The sequence below is a fragment of the Empidonax traillii genome, unplaced genomic scaffold (assembly GCF_003031625.1).
Source record: "Empidonax traillii isolate 1590-97213 ecotype Southwest subspecies unplaced genomic scaffold, ASM303162v1 scaffold373:size1354568, whole genome shotgun sequence".
In the NCBI taxonomy this organism is placed as follows: domain Eukaryota; kingdom Metazoa; phylum Chordata; class Aves; order Passeriformes; family Tyrannidae; genus Empidonax; species Empidonax traillii.
Window position 1 is genome coordinate 389,251 of NW_020955566.1, and position 21,697 is coordinate 410,947.

General features: G+C 36.6%; 1 protein-coding gene across 2 annotated transcripts in view; it reads right to left on the reverse strand.

The window, feature by feature from the left end:
• The window catches only part of DIAPH3 (diaphanous related formin 3), a 212,636-nt gene that overhangs the window by 127,375 nt on the left and 63,564 nt on the right, over positions 1-21,697 (reverse strand). For both annotated transcript variants that reach the window (XM_027892890.1, XM_027892891.1), the window contains 2 exons: positions 4,812-4,907; positions 3,798-3,892 (listed from right to left, as the gene is read on the reverse strand). In XM_027892890.1, coding sequence (XP_027748691.1) covers positions 3,798-3,892; positions 4,812-4,907 — 191 coding nt within the window. The remainder of the gene's footprint in view (positions 1-3,797; positions 3,893-4,811; positions 4,908-21,697) is intronic.

The following is a 21,697-nucleotide window of genomic DNA, read 5'->3' on the forward strand; positions in this document are numbered from 1 at the left end:
GGGGCGACAGGAGAGAGGGCAAAAAGAGACTGAGAATAAAAACACTTTATTTCTTAAACATAACAAGAGTTGGATTAAGGACAAATTTCCAACTTTAGAAAAGCAATATTAGGATACACTGAACAATATTCAAAGCTAGACAAAAAAAACTGATGAAAGCAAGAACTTTCAAGAAAGGAGAAGTTCTGTACTGTCTAAGATGTCTTATATAAATGAGGAAAAATAGCCATATGCTTCCAAACCTATATATGTTTTCACTCTTCTTAGAATCACAAAATACACAGGACCACATTTTTATACCATGGCCATAACTCATAAGTGAGAAGGTTTTAAAATATCTTTTTAAAGATAGAAATAGAGACATACAGCTGGATACTTACATTTATTTAGTAACCTAAGGATATATGAAGGTGGTTACCAAGTTTTTGAAGCAACAAGGGACATTAGTCTGCCACTTTCAGAGGAAGATGGGTGTCTTAAGTCGTTTTTCAAGGTTAAACTCAGATAGTCCCTTTTTCAAAGTTATTATAGTTTTGTTTTACCCAGAAACAAGCAACTTGGATGAAACCATTTGATAAAAATTATTGCAGCCAAACTTGCAAATTAAATTTGGAGCCAAAGTTATACTGAGTTTTCCATCTGACTTAGGTCTTCAAGTGTTTAATCATTTGGCAAAAAAATGGAATCTATATTCTTGAGTCAGTTATATGACTGTGTTCATACAGGACATTGTGAGCATTATCACTTGTATCCCACTATACTGACTTTCACACAACCACAGCAGCTGCTTCTCTTACCCTATACTTAAATAACATTGTTCCCTCCTCTCCAAAAGCAAACACAAAAAGATTCAAACACTGTCAAAACCACTATGGACTCAATTTTGATGCCACGAGAGGTTATGGGATACACTGACTTTCAACATACTTTACTGGTAATACCCGTTAATAGAGCCACAGGATAATCAGCATAGTGTCAAAAGTATCTCCTATTGTTAAGCATGCCTACCACACAGATATTACCGTGGGGCTAGGTTGTCTTAGATGCTTTAAATATACAGAAAATTAGACATTTTTTATACCAAGGCATATACAATTATAATGAAAATAACAGGCCACAGAAGAATTTAAAATTGTTAATAGAAAATAAAAAAATTCTCAATGAAAACAAAGTTTCTCTTCTTGGCTTATTGCAATTTCACATTGAAGTTTGCCATTAATTAATTATCCATTAATGGTTTCATGATCGTTCTCCCCAGAGTCTAGATGCAAAAGTATGTTTTGCCTTCTTTAAATACTATATATTGCAATTATCCAGATGACAGTTTTTCATAATTCTGATATATAATATTTATTTATTAAAAACTGCTTGCTTCATTATTATTGAGTACTTATTTTGCTAACAAGCTAAATTTAAACCATTGAAAAATAGTGCTAAGATCAAATGGGACAAGAGAGTCTCAGAGCAAGCATGTACTACCCAAGACAGGGCCCAAGCTGAACATAAGAGCATAGCATATTCTACATCTCAGCTTTTCATGCTACCACAGAGAATTTCTTCTATTACAGCAAATAAAATAAAGTATATTGCAGCATACAAGAGTCCTGCACAAAAGACAGATAATATTTCTAAAGACAGTTCTTACCAAATTTAATGGATACCCATCAGAATGACTTGGGAATATGGTAAGGACAGGTTGAGAGAAGCTGGTTGTAGAACTCTAAGAAAGCAAGACTCATAGGAACTTACTGTGTTCAGATACCCAACTGGAGAGTACAAAGGAGATGCAATTAAGTTCCTCATAGAGTTGAGCAATAGAAGACCAAGGTCACAAGTTACAACAATAAAAATTCCACTTAGATAAACAAAGAATGATTTTTACCACAAGTGTTGTTCAACACTTTAAAAGGTGCCCAGAAAGTCTATGGAGTCTCCAGCCTTGGAGAAAAAAAAAAACTGAACGTAAAAGGCCCTGCTCTAATTGACCTGACTTTGAGCAGGGCCTTGGCTCAAATGACTTCCAGATATCCCTTCCAAATTATTTTTTCCCATGATTATATAATGATGCATTTGTATTTATTTTATTAAATTCTTCAGCTTGTAGACCCTTGAATATCACTGTGTATAGAAGAACTTCCATTTTCTTTTGGCCCCATAGAGATTCATACTTTGTGCTTTAAATATATAATATAGAAAGGGAAGACACTATCTAAATAAACTCCATGGAAGAAAAGTGGTCACTGTGAATGTCCTAAGGCAAGATCTTGGACTGTATCAGCTCTAACAAACAAAAAAAGGTCGAAAAAAACAACCAAACAAACCACAAACTTGTGCAGATAAGACAGAGGTAGAAACAAAGTAAAGAAAAAATTATTCATTAGGGAAGAAACAAAATCTCATATGTACCCAAGGAAAAATCTCAGTTTAGGTGTGGACAATATGGAAAATAGAGAATATAAATTCAGCTGTGTTGTGTGGGAGAGCCTGGATTTGTATCTCATTGGGTCGAATCAACCAACTCTGTGTGGCGGGGCCAGGTTGGAATCCTCATGGTCAGGACTCCAAGAGAGAAGGCACATGATCTGTCAGTCAAACGGCCCAGGAGCCCACTCACAACACCCTCCTGGAGAGCCTGACTGTCTGAACCCCCCTCTCTCTTCTTCTCTCTTTCTTTACTCCTTTTTTTACTCCATTATCTCTTAATCTCCTTTCTTTCTTTACTCTTTCCTTTATCTCTTCTGGGTAGCCTAAAACCGATGGGTTGTATTTCATTAAGTTGTGAGTTGATGTTTGCTGGGTACTTCTCCTTGGTTGTATGTTACTGCTGTGAACCTTTTGCCAAAATACCTATTTTCTCACTAAATTAAAAGAAGTTTCTTAGGAAAATGCACGTAGTATATTCTCTTTACACAAACTCAAGGTATTAAAGAACTAAAGACTCTGCAAAAATTCAGTGGGAACTCTTAGGAGTGTTAAATATAAGTAATATTCCCAGTAAAGCTTAATGCTTTGGTACTGGGGTGTTACATCATGGCTTAATCTCAGACAGCCACCAAGCTCCACACAGCCACTCGCTCACTCCCCCACCAGCAGGACTGAGGAGAGAATCAGAAGGGTAGAAGCTCAAAAACTCATGGGTTGAGATAAGGGCAGCTTAATAGGGAAAGCAAAACCTGTGCACAAAAGCAAAGCAAAACAAGGAATTAATTTACAGCTTCCCATGGGCAGGCAGGTGTTCAGCCATCTCCAGGACAGCAGGGCCCATCATATGCTATGGCAACTTGAGAAGACAAACACCATCACTCCAAACGTTCTCCCTTCCTCCTTCTTTCTCCCACTTTATATACTGAGTATGATGTCATATGGTCTGCAGTATCCTTTTTGTCAACCTAGGTCACCTGTCTTGGTGTCCTTCCAACATCCCACGCACCCTCAACTTCCTTGCCAGAGTGGTATTTTGAAAAGCATAAAAGGCCTTGGCTCTGTGTAAGCACTGCTCACCAATAATGAAAACATTTCTATATTATCAACCCTGTGTTCAGCACAAATCCAAAACACAACCTCATACTAGCCACTGTAAAGAAAACTAACTGTATCTCAGCCAAAAGCAGCACAAGCTGATTTTATAAAAATATTAGCATTTCAGATACTGAAAAAATCTACAGTTCACAGAAAAAAATATTCTTACAGTGATTTATTAGCCAAAAGTTTACATTAAGAGGTTTTTTTAGCTACAGTTTTTTTCTACTAAGAAGCTTCCCCTGAAATATTGGGATTTTAAATGTGTTTTTCCTTACCTGAATCATGGACTCTGATAGCTGTGTTTCATCTACTTCCAATATCATCATTCTGATTTCCTCATAAGGCACTCGGAAAGATCCAAGGAAAATTGCTAAAGTAAAGATTCCACAAATAATGAAAAAACAAGACAACAATCTTGTTTCTACTTAGAAAACACCAGTAAAACAGATTATAGCATCTCCAGGTTAACAAACACTATGTAAAGTAATATAGGTAAGAGATAATAATTTTTAACATATTTTTAATTACTGCTCTCCTTCAATTCCAGCCTTCTCCACCTGTTTGTTATGCACAACATCTAGCATCACAAAAGACTTCCATAAGCAGTCAGTGACAAGTCTGCTCTGAAGGAGAATCCCTGCTGTTACAACATTTTGTACTGAGGTGACAATGACATCTTTTTCTTTAACAGTCACATCAGAGCTTTCTCTTCAAGAAGCACTGTGACAAACTAAAACCATATAAACAGAAAACAAAATGCTCTTATAAACACTCCTTGACCATTCACTGTAATCCAGTAATTTCCTATTTTATCTCTGCTGGCATTTAGGAACCTACACTGCAAAGCACTCCACTCTGCCAAAACTTTATCTTCTTCGTTTGCATATTACTGCATAATACTAACTATTGCCTATATACGATATATAAAGTACATGAGATGGCCAAACATCCTGTGGACATTATTGTCCTTTTTTGCCAGGGGGTGGGGAAATGCGGGGAAGGACATTCCTTGATGAATATGGTGAAAATATAGATAGATAATTAGATAAACAGCTGTATGCTTGTACTTGGTTGAACAAGGAATAATCTTCAACTGTTTTCTGGGTCTTTTTAAGTGTTTCAGTTGTATCAACTCCCAAGCTTGGGCTTAAAAACAATATGCACATATTCTCACACACTTTAAACAAGAAATGCTTACCAGGCAATCAGACAAGAGAAAGACATTTATATGAAACATTTATACATTACTTTGTGGGGGGAAAAAAAAAAACAAACTAGAATTTACTTACACAGATTCTGTGCAATCTTTGGGTCCAAAACTTTTAATTCTTTGATTCGTTTCTTAATGGATTTCTTTTCTTCAAAATCATCCTCCTCTCTTTTTACTGACAAAGTAAACACAAATACGTTCTCAGTTAATTCTTAATATTTAGCGAAAACACTCATGAATTCAGGAAGCATATTTACTATCAAGCATAGTCAATTCACAATGAAAAGAACATATAATAAAACACAGCCAAAAAATAGAGAGGTTTTGCATTTATTGCCTGTATTCTCAAAACTTTTGCTCTTCAGTCAAATCTGTCAGCATGTTAGCCTTCTAGATTTTTTTCTTTTTAAAATATACAACCTGAGTAAAGATCCTAATGTTAATTGTACAAATACACTGGAGTCATATTTAAAATATCATGCAACATGCTTCAGTCACCGTGGTCAGGTTAGCATTCTGAACTGGATTTTAACAATAGAAAATCTTAAAAAAATATGTCAATATGTCCCAATGTTGAACAATAAAGAACCAATCTAAAACCTAAGTATTTTTGTGACGGCTTTTGTCTAACTATATGCACCAAAATTATCAAAGACTACTGGTTTATTATAAAAATAACATTATCTTAGAATATAAATAAGTATATTCCTCCAAAAGATATATTTTTAAATATATGATGTAATCACACTTTTACGAAATATAACAAGGTGATTGTATATGTTAATGGAGCTGGAAATCTTGGCTTATTCCTTCTTTTCAGCAAATAATTCGCAAAATAGAAGTTCCAGAATGCATTATGTAAGCTAAATTTATTTCTCATGATTTGCACATTGTCATAAGAATTTCACTTAAAATAACAGAATAGGCTTGCTAAGGTATTAGTAGGGGCCATTTCAATTATTATGCAAAAATGCTAAAAGACCAAACTCACACAAATCTTTCCTTAAATACAATCTGGTTATACCTTTCTTTTTTTTCCCCCTTTCTTCATTCCTTTCTTCGCCAGCACAAACCTTCAGTGCCAAATATTATTTACCCAGTGTATTGCCACTGTTTAATTCTCTATACTACTTCACAAATGAAATTATTTTCCAAGCTTTTACAGTATGATTGTTCCAAATTCTTATTCATGCTTCAAATATTTGAGAGTATAAAATACGCTATAATAATAATATGCTACTGACTTCTGAAGGAGATGGATATAGATGAGAAGTCCTGTCAAGAAAATGTAGGATTAAAATTTCTGGCTCACTGATGATTCTTGACAAAACTAGGCGTAAATATAATTATCAAGAGGATTTCCCTGAACTGAAATTAAGCACAATAAATTTTGCCTAAGATTGGGACACAGAATAAACGACCTCGAGGTCTTTGAGTTTTGTTGTCTAGGATACAACCAAAGAGGACCTTAAGGACCTAAACACCTCACACAGGGTCTGAAGGAACCAGATTCAAGTCCCTTCTGAATTGATGGAGACATAAATTTGAATCATCTCACTTTTAGTACTCTGCACTTGCTAGGCAGCATGATGCTCTTGTGGACATGCCACATTGCAGAAAAGAACCTGGTATTCTGAAAAAATGAAATCACTGAGCTAAGACGAAAAACAGTTTTTGGAAGAAGGACTGATAACCAGGGTCCTGGCAAATGGGTTACAAAGCTACATAACCTCATCTTTTGTCTGTCTTAGCACTCTACCCACACAACCCGGTTGGCCTTGAATTCTTTTTAGCACAGATTTAACAGAATAGTTAGCATTCTCCTGTACCATTAAAACTACACACACGGCTTACTACACATGCAAAAGCAAAAGTAGGCTTAAACTATCAACATGAGAACTCAATATCCCATGTTCCAAATGAATAGAATGACATTTGAGCTACTGGATGAAGAGAAGGTTACCAGCAAAGGTCCACTTTTCCTGGTTATGCTCTAAGAAGAGCCCAGAAGGGCATATCTAGGGGTTACAGATCTCAGAATCATGTGACTGTTTTCTCCTGCAGTTACACACTTTAGCAGACCACTCAAATTTCTTAAAAACTGTCAAAGCATGATTTTGAGTTGCCTGTCTTGCTAGAATTGCAGATTCCCCTAAAAGACCTGGACATCTCTGGAGTAGAGGTTCCATGCCATCTTCATGCCTTATGTAATGAAAATATAGTAATGCTTTATGACTATCTTGGAACTTTGCAAATCATTATTTTACAAGAAACAAAATAATTTTCTTTTCAGTCACAATAAACAGAAGTGAAATTATATGAATTTAATAATTTCCTTAAACTTGCACTGGCAGCCTTGAACTGGATGCTAATAGGGGCAGAAACAGAAAAAAAGTATATTTGCTTTTTCCAGCATTAGAAAGAAATATTTATTCATTGTAAGTCTTGTAACAGAGATAATACCCAGATAGGCAAACGTTAAAAAAAAAAAAAAATCGACAGTTTAACAGGCATTATTTAACTCCCTACTTTCAAATCAAGAAACAATGATGCAAATGAACTGGCTAATTCCCTCAGGAATTTTCACCCAAGAGGGCATTATGCATAGTGTTATAGCACTACTTAAGGCAACAGTAAGGAAAAATGTGTAAGCATAAAATATATCTACTCTAGGAAACTCCTGCAGGAATTGTATGCAGAGTTCTACAATCATGCAATAAACTAAAGTACTGCAAACTTACGTGATACTTGTTCAGGAGACTTGAGGTCGCATCCTTATGTAGGTGGCAGCAATAAGAAGCAGAGGATACATATTACTTGTCTTCCTTGTTTGAAATATTGCACTTTCCAGTGAAAACTCTGATACCTCCTACTGCCTCTAGAAGTTTTTACCTCACTTGCTAATGTCCTGGTTTTCTCCAAGGATAGCATTAATTTTTCACAGTAGCCATGGCTGGGCTGGGGGGATCCTGGAGCCATGTGGGCCTGGCAAAGACATTCTGCTATTCAATACCATCTTATGTCATGGCCGGGGAGCAGAGAAGAAGTACTCTCCCTTGCTACCCAGAAGAAGCAGGGAGTCTTCCCTTACTGGGGGAACCACTGGCAAAGGGAGGAGTGGGGTAAGGCAGGTACTGACCGGAGAGTCTGTCCCCCATTGTTTTTCATTGTCTCGGGCTTGGGGGAAAAACATGGGTGTAGGACAGTCTGTCTGACATGTTGTTCACTGTCCCAGTAGGTGAGCAATTTTTGCTTGCAAATCCCCGTCTTTTTGTATACTTTTGTTATTCATATCGTTGCTGTTCCTATTTTTTTTCTTATCTCATTGCTGTTTCCAGTAAATCATTTTTATCTCAACCTGTGATCTCTGCATTTTGTACCTCCCATCAGAGGGGGAGGAGAGGGTTGACTAAATTAGGGAGTGACACTCATAAACCACAACAGCTAATTAACTTACAAGGTAGCAAAAGAAAAAAAAAAAAAAGGTTCCAGAAGCCTCAGAGACATAACTGTTATCTATTTCCAACAAGAAAAAAGGGAAAAATCCCACCACAGGGGGGAAATGAAGGACGTGACCATTGAGGGAAATAGACGCAAAATGTTATCACGCTAAGAGAAGAATCTAACCAAGGGATCTCGAAATACAGACAGTTGTCATGACTTCAGGATTTAGATCAGTATATTAAACCATTAGTTTTTCTTAATTACATGTCTTATTTCAGGTATTATACAACTAAAAAGGAATGTTACATGTCAAGAATTGCATGCCCTTTGAAATTCTGTCTATATGCTACATCTATCACACTGAGGAACATACACATAGCCCCAGCATCTGAACTGGACCATATTTTGTCAGTAGTACCACACATTCTTCAACTGCTCTGCCCTCTCAGGCTGGGACACAAAGTGCTAGAGCACTTTGAAACACAGAATTCACCTCCTACCCTTAGTAGTTCCTCTTATCTACATAGCCACAACCTTATTAACATGACTCTAAAATTAATAATGTGGTTGCCAGCATACAGATGGACAAACACCTCAGAGTTTTAGGTATTAGCTAGACTGCTTTTAGACTCTCCTTCAAATATCCATATATGCATTCAAAATGTAGTCAACTAGCTCTATCTGATGGAGGCAATGACTTGACTGAAATTAGAGTCCTGAAAAGAGTGGTGACGGGACTGTTTTACAAATATCATAGTTGGAAGCCTACAGAATAGCATTTCATAAAAATGTGAACTGGATCCTATGGAACTACTCTGCAGAATTCTGAAACAATTACATTCTTGGTAGGTGCCACTGAAATAATCTACATTCATGAATTGCTATGCGCATTTCCATTTCTGCCACAGATTTTGATATAATCTGCTATCCACAATCTTTCTGTAAGAAAAATCATGCCTCTGCATCTGTATGCTAAATAAAAATTAAAAAAAAATTTCTAAAATACATCATCCTACTGAAAAAAAACCCCAACAAAATACCCTTGAAATACAGGCTTCAAAAGGAATGTACAGATATGAACATTTATTTTAGAAAGTCTGAGTTCCTATTTCAGATGAAACTTGAAAACTAAATTACACAGAACACTCAGTGGAGTTATTTTGTCACTAAGTAACAGATCGTACAGAAAACCATACAGCCTTGCACCTTTCGTAGCCTCTTAGCTAAGATAACAGTCATCTTACATTCTGTCTTCACTGAAAAAGGAAAGAACAAGCCTGGGGTGATGGGCTCAAAGGATGTACCCATACAACCCCATTATGAAAGTAGATGCCTACTTCATCTGTTTAGAAGTCTAATTTGTAGAAGTAAATGACAGCTTATGTCCCATATAGTAGGATATTGAACTGAAAGACCTGTAGTCTTTATCTCCAAAAAGTTATCTGGAATCAAAGGAATGGATCTTTAATAAAAAATGAGGCCGTAGCTAAATAACAAATCCTGCAGAATTTCTTAGTTATTCAAAGCAACAGTGTGGAGTACCTTTCTATAAAACACAGAACAATAAAGGTTGAAAGGAACCTCTGGAGGTCATTTGGTCCAACCCTGTTACTCAGACAGGGCTACCTATAGCCAGGTGCCCAGCACTGTATTCAGATAGCTTTTGAATATCTCCAGGGATGGAAGGAGAGTTCACAATCTCTGTGGGTAATCTGTGCCTAATCTGTAGTCAGTCACTCTCATAGTAACAAAAAAGTGATTTGTGACATTCAGGATGAACCACCTGTGTTTTCAGTTTGTGCCCATTGCCTCTTGTTCTGTCACTGGGCATCACTGAAAAGTGTCTAGCTCCATCCTTCTTGTGCCCTCCTTTCAGATATTTCTGTAAACTGGCAAGATCCTCAGGAGCCTGCTCTTCTCTATGTTAAACACTCCCAGCTCTCTCAGCCTTTCCACATAAGGGAGATGCTCCAGTTCCTTCCCCATCTTCATGTCCCTTTGTTGGATTTCTCCCAGTACATCCATGTCTCTCTTTTGCTGGGGAGCCTCGAGCTGCACACAGTACTCCAGGAGTGGCCTCACCAGTGTTGAAATCAAAGGTCTGCCAAGGAATAAGTGTCTTTTGGCTGATAGGACAGAGATCTTTGAAGACTTGGATTGTTTTAACAGCTTCACTGCTGTCCCACAATGACATGCAACAAAGCAAAGCAAAAGTTTAGCCTAAAAATAAAAAATTAAAAAACCACCAAAACCAGAAAAAAACAAACCACCACCAAGTCTATTTTCTGGACTGCAACATTACACAGGTGCTATCAGCTCCATTTGCGGATTCCATATTGAGTTGTTCATCAGCACAATTATTTGTGGCAATCTGCTTTAAGATAGAAATTTTGAACTGGTTCTCAATCAGTCTATAATATCTTCGCAAAATGCCTCCTTCCTTTTTTCATAAAAGCAAGGATAAAGAGGATACTAGGCACAGCCCACAGCTGTAGGAAGAATGCCTGAACACTGAGTTCAGGAAGCTGGTAAATACTCTGCTTCCTAAACAGAGCAACCTCAGGTTGTATCAACACAATTGCTAGCACCGGGGACTGCTCATCACAAAGATCTGTTCTAAATAATGATAGTTCATTCATAAACCAAAGACATTAAGCTCTCACATTTTTTAATGATAGTTGATAACATTCCGATAAAAAAAATCAAATCACAAGTCCTATTTGTTAAGAAGTGACTATCTAAAATATTCACAGAAGTATGGCATATATAAATCAGAAGAATCTTTTTCTTAGTTACAATCTGAACACCTGCTTGGCTCTACTCTAGAAATGAAAGTTTTAATCAAGACTGATGCAATTCTTGGTAGGATATAAAAATTCACTACATTTTTGTGAAGGAAAAGGAAAAAGGGGAGGTTGAAATGAGCTTTCTGCTACAATGGAGTTTGATGGACAGGGAAGAGCAAAACATACTACTGCTCCCAGCAGAACAGAGTTTAGCTCCAGTAGACACATAATTCTCCAGTTTTGAGATCTCTGCATTCTAAGATATATTCCTACCATCAAGACTTAGCTGTTTGGGCTTTACAAAGCTGATCACTTGTCAGAAGCCATCAAAAGCTGAATAACGGACCTGAGTGCACTTGAACCCAAGGTGAGCACAGTTGATTCAAGAAGCACCATAGCATTATTGATTTTAAAATGGAATGGCAACTGTTCAATTGTACTGTTTTGTGTCCAATAGTTGCCTTTCAGACGTCGTCAAATTCCATAGTAAAATATTTTAATTTAATAATCCTTGACAGATTGTTCTTCCATGCCTTTGTGTAATTGCTTTTTAAACCTAATAAATTCTAAACATTGATTAAGTCCTTCTGCACAGAGTTCCAATACTTAATTAATTATGCACTGTACAAGAAAGACTTTATTTATTTTTATAATCTTGATCAGTTATGCTGATCAGTTTTGCTACCATACTTTTTACTGGGGAGAGGAAAGAAAATCATACAAATTCCCAAAATCCTATTTTGCCAGTATATCAGTAATTTATTACATTGTTAACTAATTCTGCCATTTCTTAATGATTATCTACAATATGTCCTCCATTAGTATCAACTTTGGTAATTGTAGATCCTCAAGAACCAGAAACCTTTTTAAAAACTATCTTCACATTTGTCACCTTTCTTCATTTCCTCTGATGTTGGCATAGTTTCAAGTAATAGTTTACACAGCACAGTTCATAGCTCAGCTGTTTCATCCTTCAGTTCCCTTAGAAGTCCAGGGTGAATACCAGCTGGTCTTAGCAATCTGTTACTGTCCACTTTATTGACTTATCCTAAAACTTCCTCTATTGACCACACAATTTGTGTTTCCTGATCTAATATGGTGCTTTCCCCAAAGACCAGCTTGGAGGCCAATTCACTACTGGTCAAACAGAAACAATTTTAAGCTTCAGCATTTGGACACAAGAAAAAGGCAGTGTTAGTCTTTATTTTTTCTTTGGAAGACAGATAAGAATAGTAAATCATATTTTTGTATTGCATTTTTATTAAGCCTTTATCCACGCTAAAAATTCAATCATATGAAAATTTTAACACCCTGGCTCTAAATCAGCAGAGCAGTAAGAATCAGAAACCTACTGAAGTTCAAGGAATTAAAATACAAGCTTATATTCTTCAGTGAAACCTGAGTGAAAAAGACACTCAAAGATGTGGCTGCTTACAGATTTTATGTAGCACCTGTTAAATGGCTTTAATATGCTGCAATCTCCATATTTCTCAACTATGCTCTGTTGTTTTCAGGTAAGACTACTAGCAAAACTGTTATTTTAATCTTTCAATGAACAATTCATTACTTTATTTGATCTCAAAGCTTTTTCCACTTCACTAAGTAGCTTCTAGAAGATCGACTATGGCATGTGTCTAGACCAAAGTCCAACATACAAGCTAATTTTAGTTGTTCTTACTGTGCAAGTTTTCAAATTGTTAGTATTTACCCTTATTTATTTACAGGAATAAGTAGAAGTATTTTTCTCCTTTTTATGCCTTAATTCACTAGACTGTCAATATTGTTTCATTATAATCTTCACTTTGAATTTAATACAGATGTTTTCAGACCTTGAGTTTTGAACACAGACTAATCCAAGTATTTTCTCCTTTGGAGAAGGACTTGTGGGTGCTGGTGGATGAAAGACTGGATGAGTCAGCAATGTGCACTTGTAGCCCAGAAAGACAACCATATTCTAAGGTGCATCAAATGAAGCGTGACCAGTAGGTCGAGGGAGGTGATTTTGCCACTCTATTCTGCCCTCATGAGACCCCACCGGGAGTATTGTGTCCAGCTCTGGGGTCCTCAGCACAGAAAAGACAAGCACCTGTTTGAGTGGGTCCAGAGAAGGGACATAAAAATTATCAGAGAGATGGAGCACTTCTCCTATGAAGACAGGCTGAGAGCTGGGGCTGTTAATCTTGGAGAAGGCTTCAGAGAAACCTTATTGCATCCTTTGAATACTTAAAGGGGGCTTATAAGAAAAACAGGGCAGTCTTTTAGAAGGGTCCATTATGACAGGACAAGGGCTTTAACCTAGGATTAAAGGAAGGTCAATTTAGATTAGATATACAGATGACAGTTTTTACAATAAGGGTGGTGAAACACTGAAACAGGCTGCCCAGAGAGGTGGTGGATGCCTCATCCCTGGAAACATTCAAGGTCAGGTTGGATGGGGCTCTGACAGATCTAATCTCATTGCAGATGTCCCTGCTCATTGCAGATGGGTTGGATTAGATGGCATTTAAAGGTCCCTTCCAACACCAGTTATTCTATGATTCCACAAATCACAGTATGAAGACATAGCTGAGCACTGCTGGTAAAAGATGGAGTCCATTCCTTCCCTCATACACTCAGCTTTTCTCTTAGTTGCATATTCTTAGAATTTATGAAAAAGACAGCATAATGATCAATGTACTTGAAAAACTTCAATTCACAAAAATGTCAGAAAAATTATCAAGAAAAAAAAAAGTTTGTAATCAAAGTAGAAAATTTAATCAACTTGTGGACTAATAAACAAGCACCAGAGTAGGGCAGACCATATAAGCAAGTGCAGGGCAGAAGAAATCAGTCAGGGCTCTTACCTTCATCATCAATGAACTGATGCATCTGCCCCTGTTGCTCAAAGAGCACCATCCCATGATCCCAGTTGAGCAGAAGCTTGCACTGCATCTGAAAAAAGCTGTCCACCATTTTCCTGACACTACCTTTATCTGTATATTGAATCCCAGAAGCTAGTTTTCGGTTGTGCCACTTCCCTACACAGCCACGGAAACACTAGTATTAAACAAGAAAGAGAACTGAAACACCACGCTAGTAGCACCAGATTTGCCTGCCACAGAACAAATTGGCTATCACATTAAATTAGAAAAAAAAAATTACACATTTTCAATTAATCATTTGTTTCTATTTAAGGATTATTTCTCTCAGAACAGTACACTGTAACTGTTAAGATAAACATTTTTCATAATTGATCTGATCTTTGTTATTGTAATATTTAAAGTTAACAAGTACCATCTGAACTGACACCTAAGCTGAAGACACCCTTCTGACAGAAAATAATTCCATTAAGATCTCATTTTCTTTCTTGTATGAAATAATGTTGTATGGTCTTACCAGCATTTAGCTCTCAAAATCAGTGTTTTAGTACATATCCTTACAGATGAACAATACCTCACTCTACAAGACAATTTTTACTAGTTATAATGTAAAAGTAATCTCATCCCAGAACACATATTGCACTATACAATATTCCTCTGTAAGCACTTTCACTGAACATAGATTTTTAAAAGGTACTCATGTTCTGATGTTATTTTTAATTCTTTTATTAACCTCTGGTATCAACTTAAAACAATCCAAGATCTCTCCAGCAGGGAAACATTGGATTAGGTTTTCAACCTAATTCACTGAGTGAATACAAGAAAAGCAAGACGTGGCAGTAAAATACACGGGGAATGCAAAAGCAGGAATGAATGATCTGACATAAGAGCGACAAAAAACTTACCAAGCTACCACTGTCACATCATAGCACTGTCAGTGCCTCACATACCACAAAGGCAGGGGCAGTACCAACCTGACAAAGGACTGATCATTAACTTGTGGGAAGAAACAACAGTACATGGGACTCCAAAACGAAAAGGTAGATGGGAGAGAATAGCAAACCAGGATTACTAGGAAGGAGTTGGTGTATCTTGATTGAAACTGAATGAGGAAGCCACGGTCAGCAGTGGACTGCCAAGTTACCCAGGCAGCAAGAGACCAAGGACATCAGAGAGAATAAACAGCACTCCCACATCAGCCCCTGGAGTACCTCAAAGCACCTGAAGTATGCCTGGAGATCAAGATAGATCACTTCTACTAACCTAAGACATCAGACACTGGTATATAACCAGACAGCCCAAGTATCTCTAGATCTCCAGGATGATGATATTATGCTGAATGACAACCTGAAAGTAGCAGTGACCGTGCAGGTCAAATGTTTGGGTTTGAACCTTCAGTGCAAGACTGCTTACTCCTTGCTACAATCCCTGGGAGCTGGGAAATCTGGGAGGCAAACCAAGAAACAGACAAATCACTGGGGATTTCCCATCCTGCAATCTGTAGCCCACCCTCTGCCTCGCACACCCCTGGATAAACCTGTTGCTTCTAAACATTTACCTTATGTGATGTATGGAGATGGAGGACAGAAAACAAAGGAATTCAAATCTATTCCTTACTTGTACATTTTTGCAACAATAATACTAACTACTATGTTATCTAATAAATGGAACTCATGGCTCAAAGTCCAGGTCACTGCTATAGCAAAGCACAAAATACAAATTTTCTTATTTTTGGTAAGTCTACCTTCAAAATATTGAGGTCTTTCTCTTAAAGATGCATTCACAAGGTAAGTGTGCCTGAATCTCTCTGATCTAGTTGTCCAGAACCAATCTGCCATTTAAATTTATTCATGGCTAGTTTTTACTTATTTCTTGTGGTTGAAATAATTCTTTACCCTTTCTAACACTCTTCTTAGAGAATAAGAACATATCTCAGCACTACAACACGATCTTTGCTTTTTTTAATTAAAGATTTCAAATCCATTTAATCTCTACACCTGATTATACCAGCAGCTTCTACGCATCTGTGATTTAATCTGTCTTGAGTTCTGGGACAGTAGAACTGGAAGTCACATTACAAAGCGTAACTTGTAAACATATTAACAACAATGCTTCCCTACTGGAAACAACTCTGTGAAATCAAGGATTTGTTCTGCTCTTTTTCCTTGCCTTTATTTATTTTTTCAGTAAACAGTTGATACATATATATATATAAAAATACACATATGTACATAAACTGAAATAAAAATCAGAGATTCTAGCACAAACCTAAAGCTTCTGTTCCCACTTGAATTTCAGGTGTAAGCACCTTTAGCTTTTAGGTTCTGCTTCCCTGATTACAATGGAAGGCAAGTTCTACGCTATGCTCTTGCAAAATACGAAATGCATCTGAATGGACTGGAAGAGTGTTAGCTTATTTCAGACTGCTTCTTTCTCAGATAGTTAACCACCAGGTTTCTTTGCTTTCTTCTGACATAGGTACACTTAGACTCTCCATTCTCAAACACCACCAATACTCAGTCACCTTGTAAGTCCTGAGTCAGCTACTGTAGATCTCCATCATCAACTATTAGCAGATGAATGTGAGCAAGGCTATACAAAGCTAGTAAGAAACATTTTAGTGACTGCTACAAAACTTAACGATAAAGGCTACTGTTGCTCTTCCTATATTTCTCTCTGTATTGCCCCTGCCATGATTAGACACAGGCTGGGGACTAAGTAGCATGCTGTTAAATACCATCGAGGCAACTACAATAGCATTTAGCAATGTGAACAAGGGATTGAACATACTGAAATTTCTTTGTTATGTGCCAGAAGTTCTGTTTAAATACAAACAGAAGTTACAGTTAAAGGTTTGTATGAAAGAAATCCTATGGTTCTGATTTTGTATATCATATATGTAGTGTAAATATTCTGACATGACTTAAAATGCATTTAACTAGAACAAGTTCTTTCAGAACTAATGGGACTTAAAATTAACAGCAGAATTTGCCAATCATAGTTAAGTATTTGGCTTTGTTCACAAATTTGTCTTTCTTCTACTCATCCAGCTTCTGTAACATTCTATCCTCTTTCAGTTCAAGAATGCATCCAAACTCTGCCGTCATAAAGTTCAGCCTTTTCTTAACATATGCAAGAAATCTTTGAGACTATTTAATAAATAATTATTCCCAAAACTGATGCTTCAGAAACTCTACTCATAGTCCAATGTAGCCTTTTTCAATAATCCTCACATCCTTCTAAACTCACCTGTTTTACGAGTCTGCAGCTAATCCCACTTTTCATTAATATTGGCAATAGTGTCAATCCTACTGCGGTCCAGAGGTTAAGTCTATCATATTTATTTTGCTTAGAAAAACTGTCATCTTCTCAAAAGAAATAAAATTTTATCAATAATCTAGCATAATTTACTTTCCACATGCTGAATATGATACATGCTTTGGTCCCATCTTTTTTTTTTAATCTATCTCTCTATCTTTGATTATCATTTCGTAGAAAAATTATTCAGTGTTTCTGCATATCATTGATAATGGACTAATGTGGCGGGTTTGACTCTGGCCAGATTTCAAACACTTACTGAAAGCTGCTTTTCCCCCCCTCTTCCCCCTCCGCTCTTCTCGGAGGAGAAAAAAAAAAAACACAGTCAGAGAATTCTTGAGTAGAGATAAGAGTTGGGAGAACTCACTGATCACGGGCAAAATAGACTCAAAGGGAATAGAACTTAAATTTTTTGCTAACAAACTTAAACTAAAAGCTGAATTTTTGCTAATAGAATAATAATTAAAGAGTAAAGGAATAAAACAGTCTTAAAACACAACACCTTGCCTCCATCCCCATCCCTTCCCTCCAAGTTCTCCCTCCTTCCCTCAGCAGTGTGGGGGACGGGGAAGGGATGGTCAGTTGTTGTTTGAGTCCATCCTTTGGCAGTAGCTCTTGCCAATCTGCTGTCCTGTGGGTAACTCCTCCATGGGCTGCAAGGGGACAACTTGCTTCACCATGGTCTTCACCACGGATTACAGGGGAGCCATACCTTCCCTGTTCCTGTGGGGGATCCTCTCATGGGAGACAGTCTTTGATAGAACTCTCCGGCATGACTCCATTCCTCGGGCAACAGTTCTTTTTAAACTGCTGTCCCTTGGGTCACTCTTCCATAGGGTACAGTCCTTTACAGACAAGTTGTACTGATGTGGGTCCCTTACCAGGGTCACAAATCCTACCCAGGACTACTTGTTCTAGCAGAACAGAAGCCCATACAATTGGCTAGTGATAAGAAGTCCTTCCTGGAGCTGGCTATCATTGGCTTTTTCATAGAACAGTAAAAGCTTCTAGTAGCTTCTAATTGAAATAATCTCTATGGTCCCCTATTACCAAAAATTCAGCCACTCGAACCCACAGCAGCTAATGAATGTACAAAACAAAGTCCTTTGTCATTTTTTGAAATTAACTTACAGAAAATGTGCTAAGTCTTTTTTTTCTCAGTGAAAATATAAATCCCCTCAGTATTTCCTTGCTATAACCATTAAATAATGCATTATTCCCTTGCAATCATTACTAAAAACTATATACTATTTACTATAATAAAAGCAATGAAATGGATTTATATAATTGAATAAAGAAAAAACCAATAATGCTACATTATATAAGTTAAATTCAAGGTCCTTACGTGCACAAGCACCTCAAGCATTACACAGAAACAAAATATGGCTTTAGTCAACATTTTTCCCTGCTAAATCAAGAGCTGTCAATCAGCATATTTGTTTGTGTGGTCTCAGAGTATATTGCCTCAATCTCAACAGTCATAGTGAAAAATGTGGAGAGCCTAACTGTATCTACTTAACCAGCATTCATGCACCCTCATTAATTTTTTTCGTCTCACTTTCAAGCATGACATGGCTCATACCAGAACAATAACTTGCTGATAATTGTTTGAGACAACAACTGGACAGGAATAGAGCAGAGGTGAACTCTCTTATAGATTATAGGGTACCTCAGTGAATTACAATTAGTTTTAAAAGTCATCTGTCCTGTCCAGCAGCTTTCAAGACATTTCATTAGCAACTACAGAAATCCTAACATATTTTAGGCTTTAATAACCCACATGCATTGTATTTTCTAAGACAGAAATTTCTCCAGAACACATGACAAATACTGAAATATGTGAGCTCACAGCTCAATAAGACATATTAATTGTCACGTGATATAAATTGAAGCTTAGCTTGTCATTAATTTAAACACTAATAAAATAAGTCAAATAACAATAATTATTTACACAACTCCCAAATCACAAACCACCTTTACAAAATGGATAACTTTACTGAACTCCTCTGCAAGAAGATCAGTGTCATATTTAGGAATATACCAACATAATTCAGATCAAGTACACAATGCTAAAACAAACCACAAAGGAAAACAACTATATATATAGTTGTATAGTTCCATTTCATAACAAGCTACAGGAAAATAGAGCTCTTAGTTTTCTTAATATTTTTCTTTCTCTGGTGTAAAGAATAAAGCTATCCCCCAATCTTCCAGTCTTCCCCAAAATTCCAAGTATGATTTGCTATAATTGAAAAGGGATGTATCACTGAAAAAACCCCAACATATATTCTGTGACAGAATACTATATATCTACCTATTACACATTATAGTTATTGTAATGTAAAAAAAACCCAAAACCCACAAAGATTACTTACAAAATAATGTTTAAAAAATCTTTCAAATGTCCAACTCTCTTAATGAGCTGAACTGTGCTGATAACATTCCCTCTCTCTTCCTCAAGAATCACTTCAATGATGTATTATCTCTTGCTTTTCCTGCCCCAAAACTCAACCTTTTGGAATTCAGAGGATAATTTTCTCTACATTTATCTCTAGTTTATGAGGAAGTGGTTGAAATGAAAGTGTTTCATTTCAGGAACAGAAAAATCTCCATATCTGGAGAAATGTTCTTTCTTAAAAATCATTCATAGTTAGAAGGTTGCCTTCATAATAAAATGACTTTTTTTTTTCAGAGAGATATCTGCAGAAAATACTCTTTTTCTAAGAGTATTAAAAAAAAATGGTGATGGAAAAAAAATCTGTAAAAAGGAAAGCAGATTTTCAGTACCAATTCTGACTTCAGATGCAGAAAAAAAATTGCATTGAAGGTCCATTCAAAACCAATATCCTGCCCAAATTTTTCACTTTGGAATAAGTTAAAACATGGGACTGCAGCAACAGTTAGTATATACAGAAGAGAACTGCCTAAAGAAAAAATATTTTTTTAATTAGAAAGATGACTTAAATCAAAATTTCCCACTGCCTTAGTAAAGACCACATATAATGATAGCATAGACAACTATGTCTATCCCAAACAGAATGCTGGACAAGCATCATTAAAACCAAACAAAAATAAAGAAAGGGAGTACAAGACCTAGTTTTCTGCATAAAACAACTACTAGCATGTAACCTTCAGGAGGCAGGAAAGATTTTAGGCACAGTTTAAAATCAGTCATTTACCAATTGTTTTCTGTAGCATCTAGCTCACAAAGGCAGCACTGAGAAATAGAGCAATTATAATTGCTAGTGTAAGGGCACAAGTATACCACAAGTATTTGAGCCACTGCCATTTCTCAAGGTATATAGTGTCACCATGTTCCTTTCTGCATGTTCTTCCCCAAAGCAGGGGATGTTTCCATACAAATGGGGTGCATGAGCTTTACTTTCATCCTTGTATATTCAAAATAGAAAAAGTTACATACATGCACATAAATAACATGCCTCAATTAACTCCAATTACTGACAAGCAATCTCTCCCCCTAACAGCTGTTTATACAGGCATTCATACTGTGCTCTACTCATACACCATTGGTTACCTGGAACAGCATCCTGGAGTTTAACAGCATGAATAACACTCTTTCAAAAGCAATATGATGCTGAGAGATATCAGCAAGAGAGTAACTGGTAAAATCATAAATGCACTTGAACCAACCAACAACCATGCTATTATCATAAAGTTCTCTCCATATGGCAATCAATGCTTATTCATCCTAAATCCCACCCATTTGCCTTTTAACAATGCCTGATGCATCTGCACGTGAAGTCTTTTGGGGTATCTACAATACAGCATTTGACATACACACGACAGATGGGTGACAAACACACTGTTTTGTTTTGGTTTAACCCAACCAATGTAAGGCAAGAATGGAGAAAAATTTACATTTTAGCTGTTGGCTGTATTTCTGTAGTGAGTTTTTTGTTTGTTTGTTAGTAGTTCTTTTTTTTTGGTTTTGTTTGGGGGAGTCGGAGGGAGCGAAAGGGCGGAGGTGGTTTTATTTACCCAGATTTGCCCTTTATAAACATTTTACTATCTACTTTAACATTATTTGTCTATAGTTCATTTATTTTTAAGTGTAATAAACAAATCATAATGAACATCAAATCTCTAGAGCACAATAGAGTACTTGTATAACAAACAAGTTACACAGCTCTATAACTAAAGTCAGTGTCAATCAAAGTCACAGGAAACCTCCATGTTTAATAAATAAATACAAATATTATCAACTGCATTAACTGCTGATAGATGAATATAGGCCACATAGTCCACATTCTGTAGAAAAAAACTTAATTAAGAATAAAGAACTGCCTTGCACAAGTCTGTATTGCAACTCCTCAATAAGCTAGGTTAATAGCCTCACATGGACATTTATTAGCTATCAGAAATACTAGGCTTTCAGTCATACAATGAATATCAAAGATAACTTTCTGACAACAGCCTGAGAACTTCAAGTGAAACACTAACAATTAGTTTCTGAGATATTCTTTAAATTGAAGGTTTTGCTCATACTGAAAGGTGTGAGCAGAAAAAGACAAGAACAGAATTCAGTCACCCAGACCTAT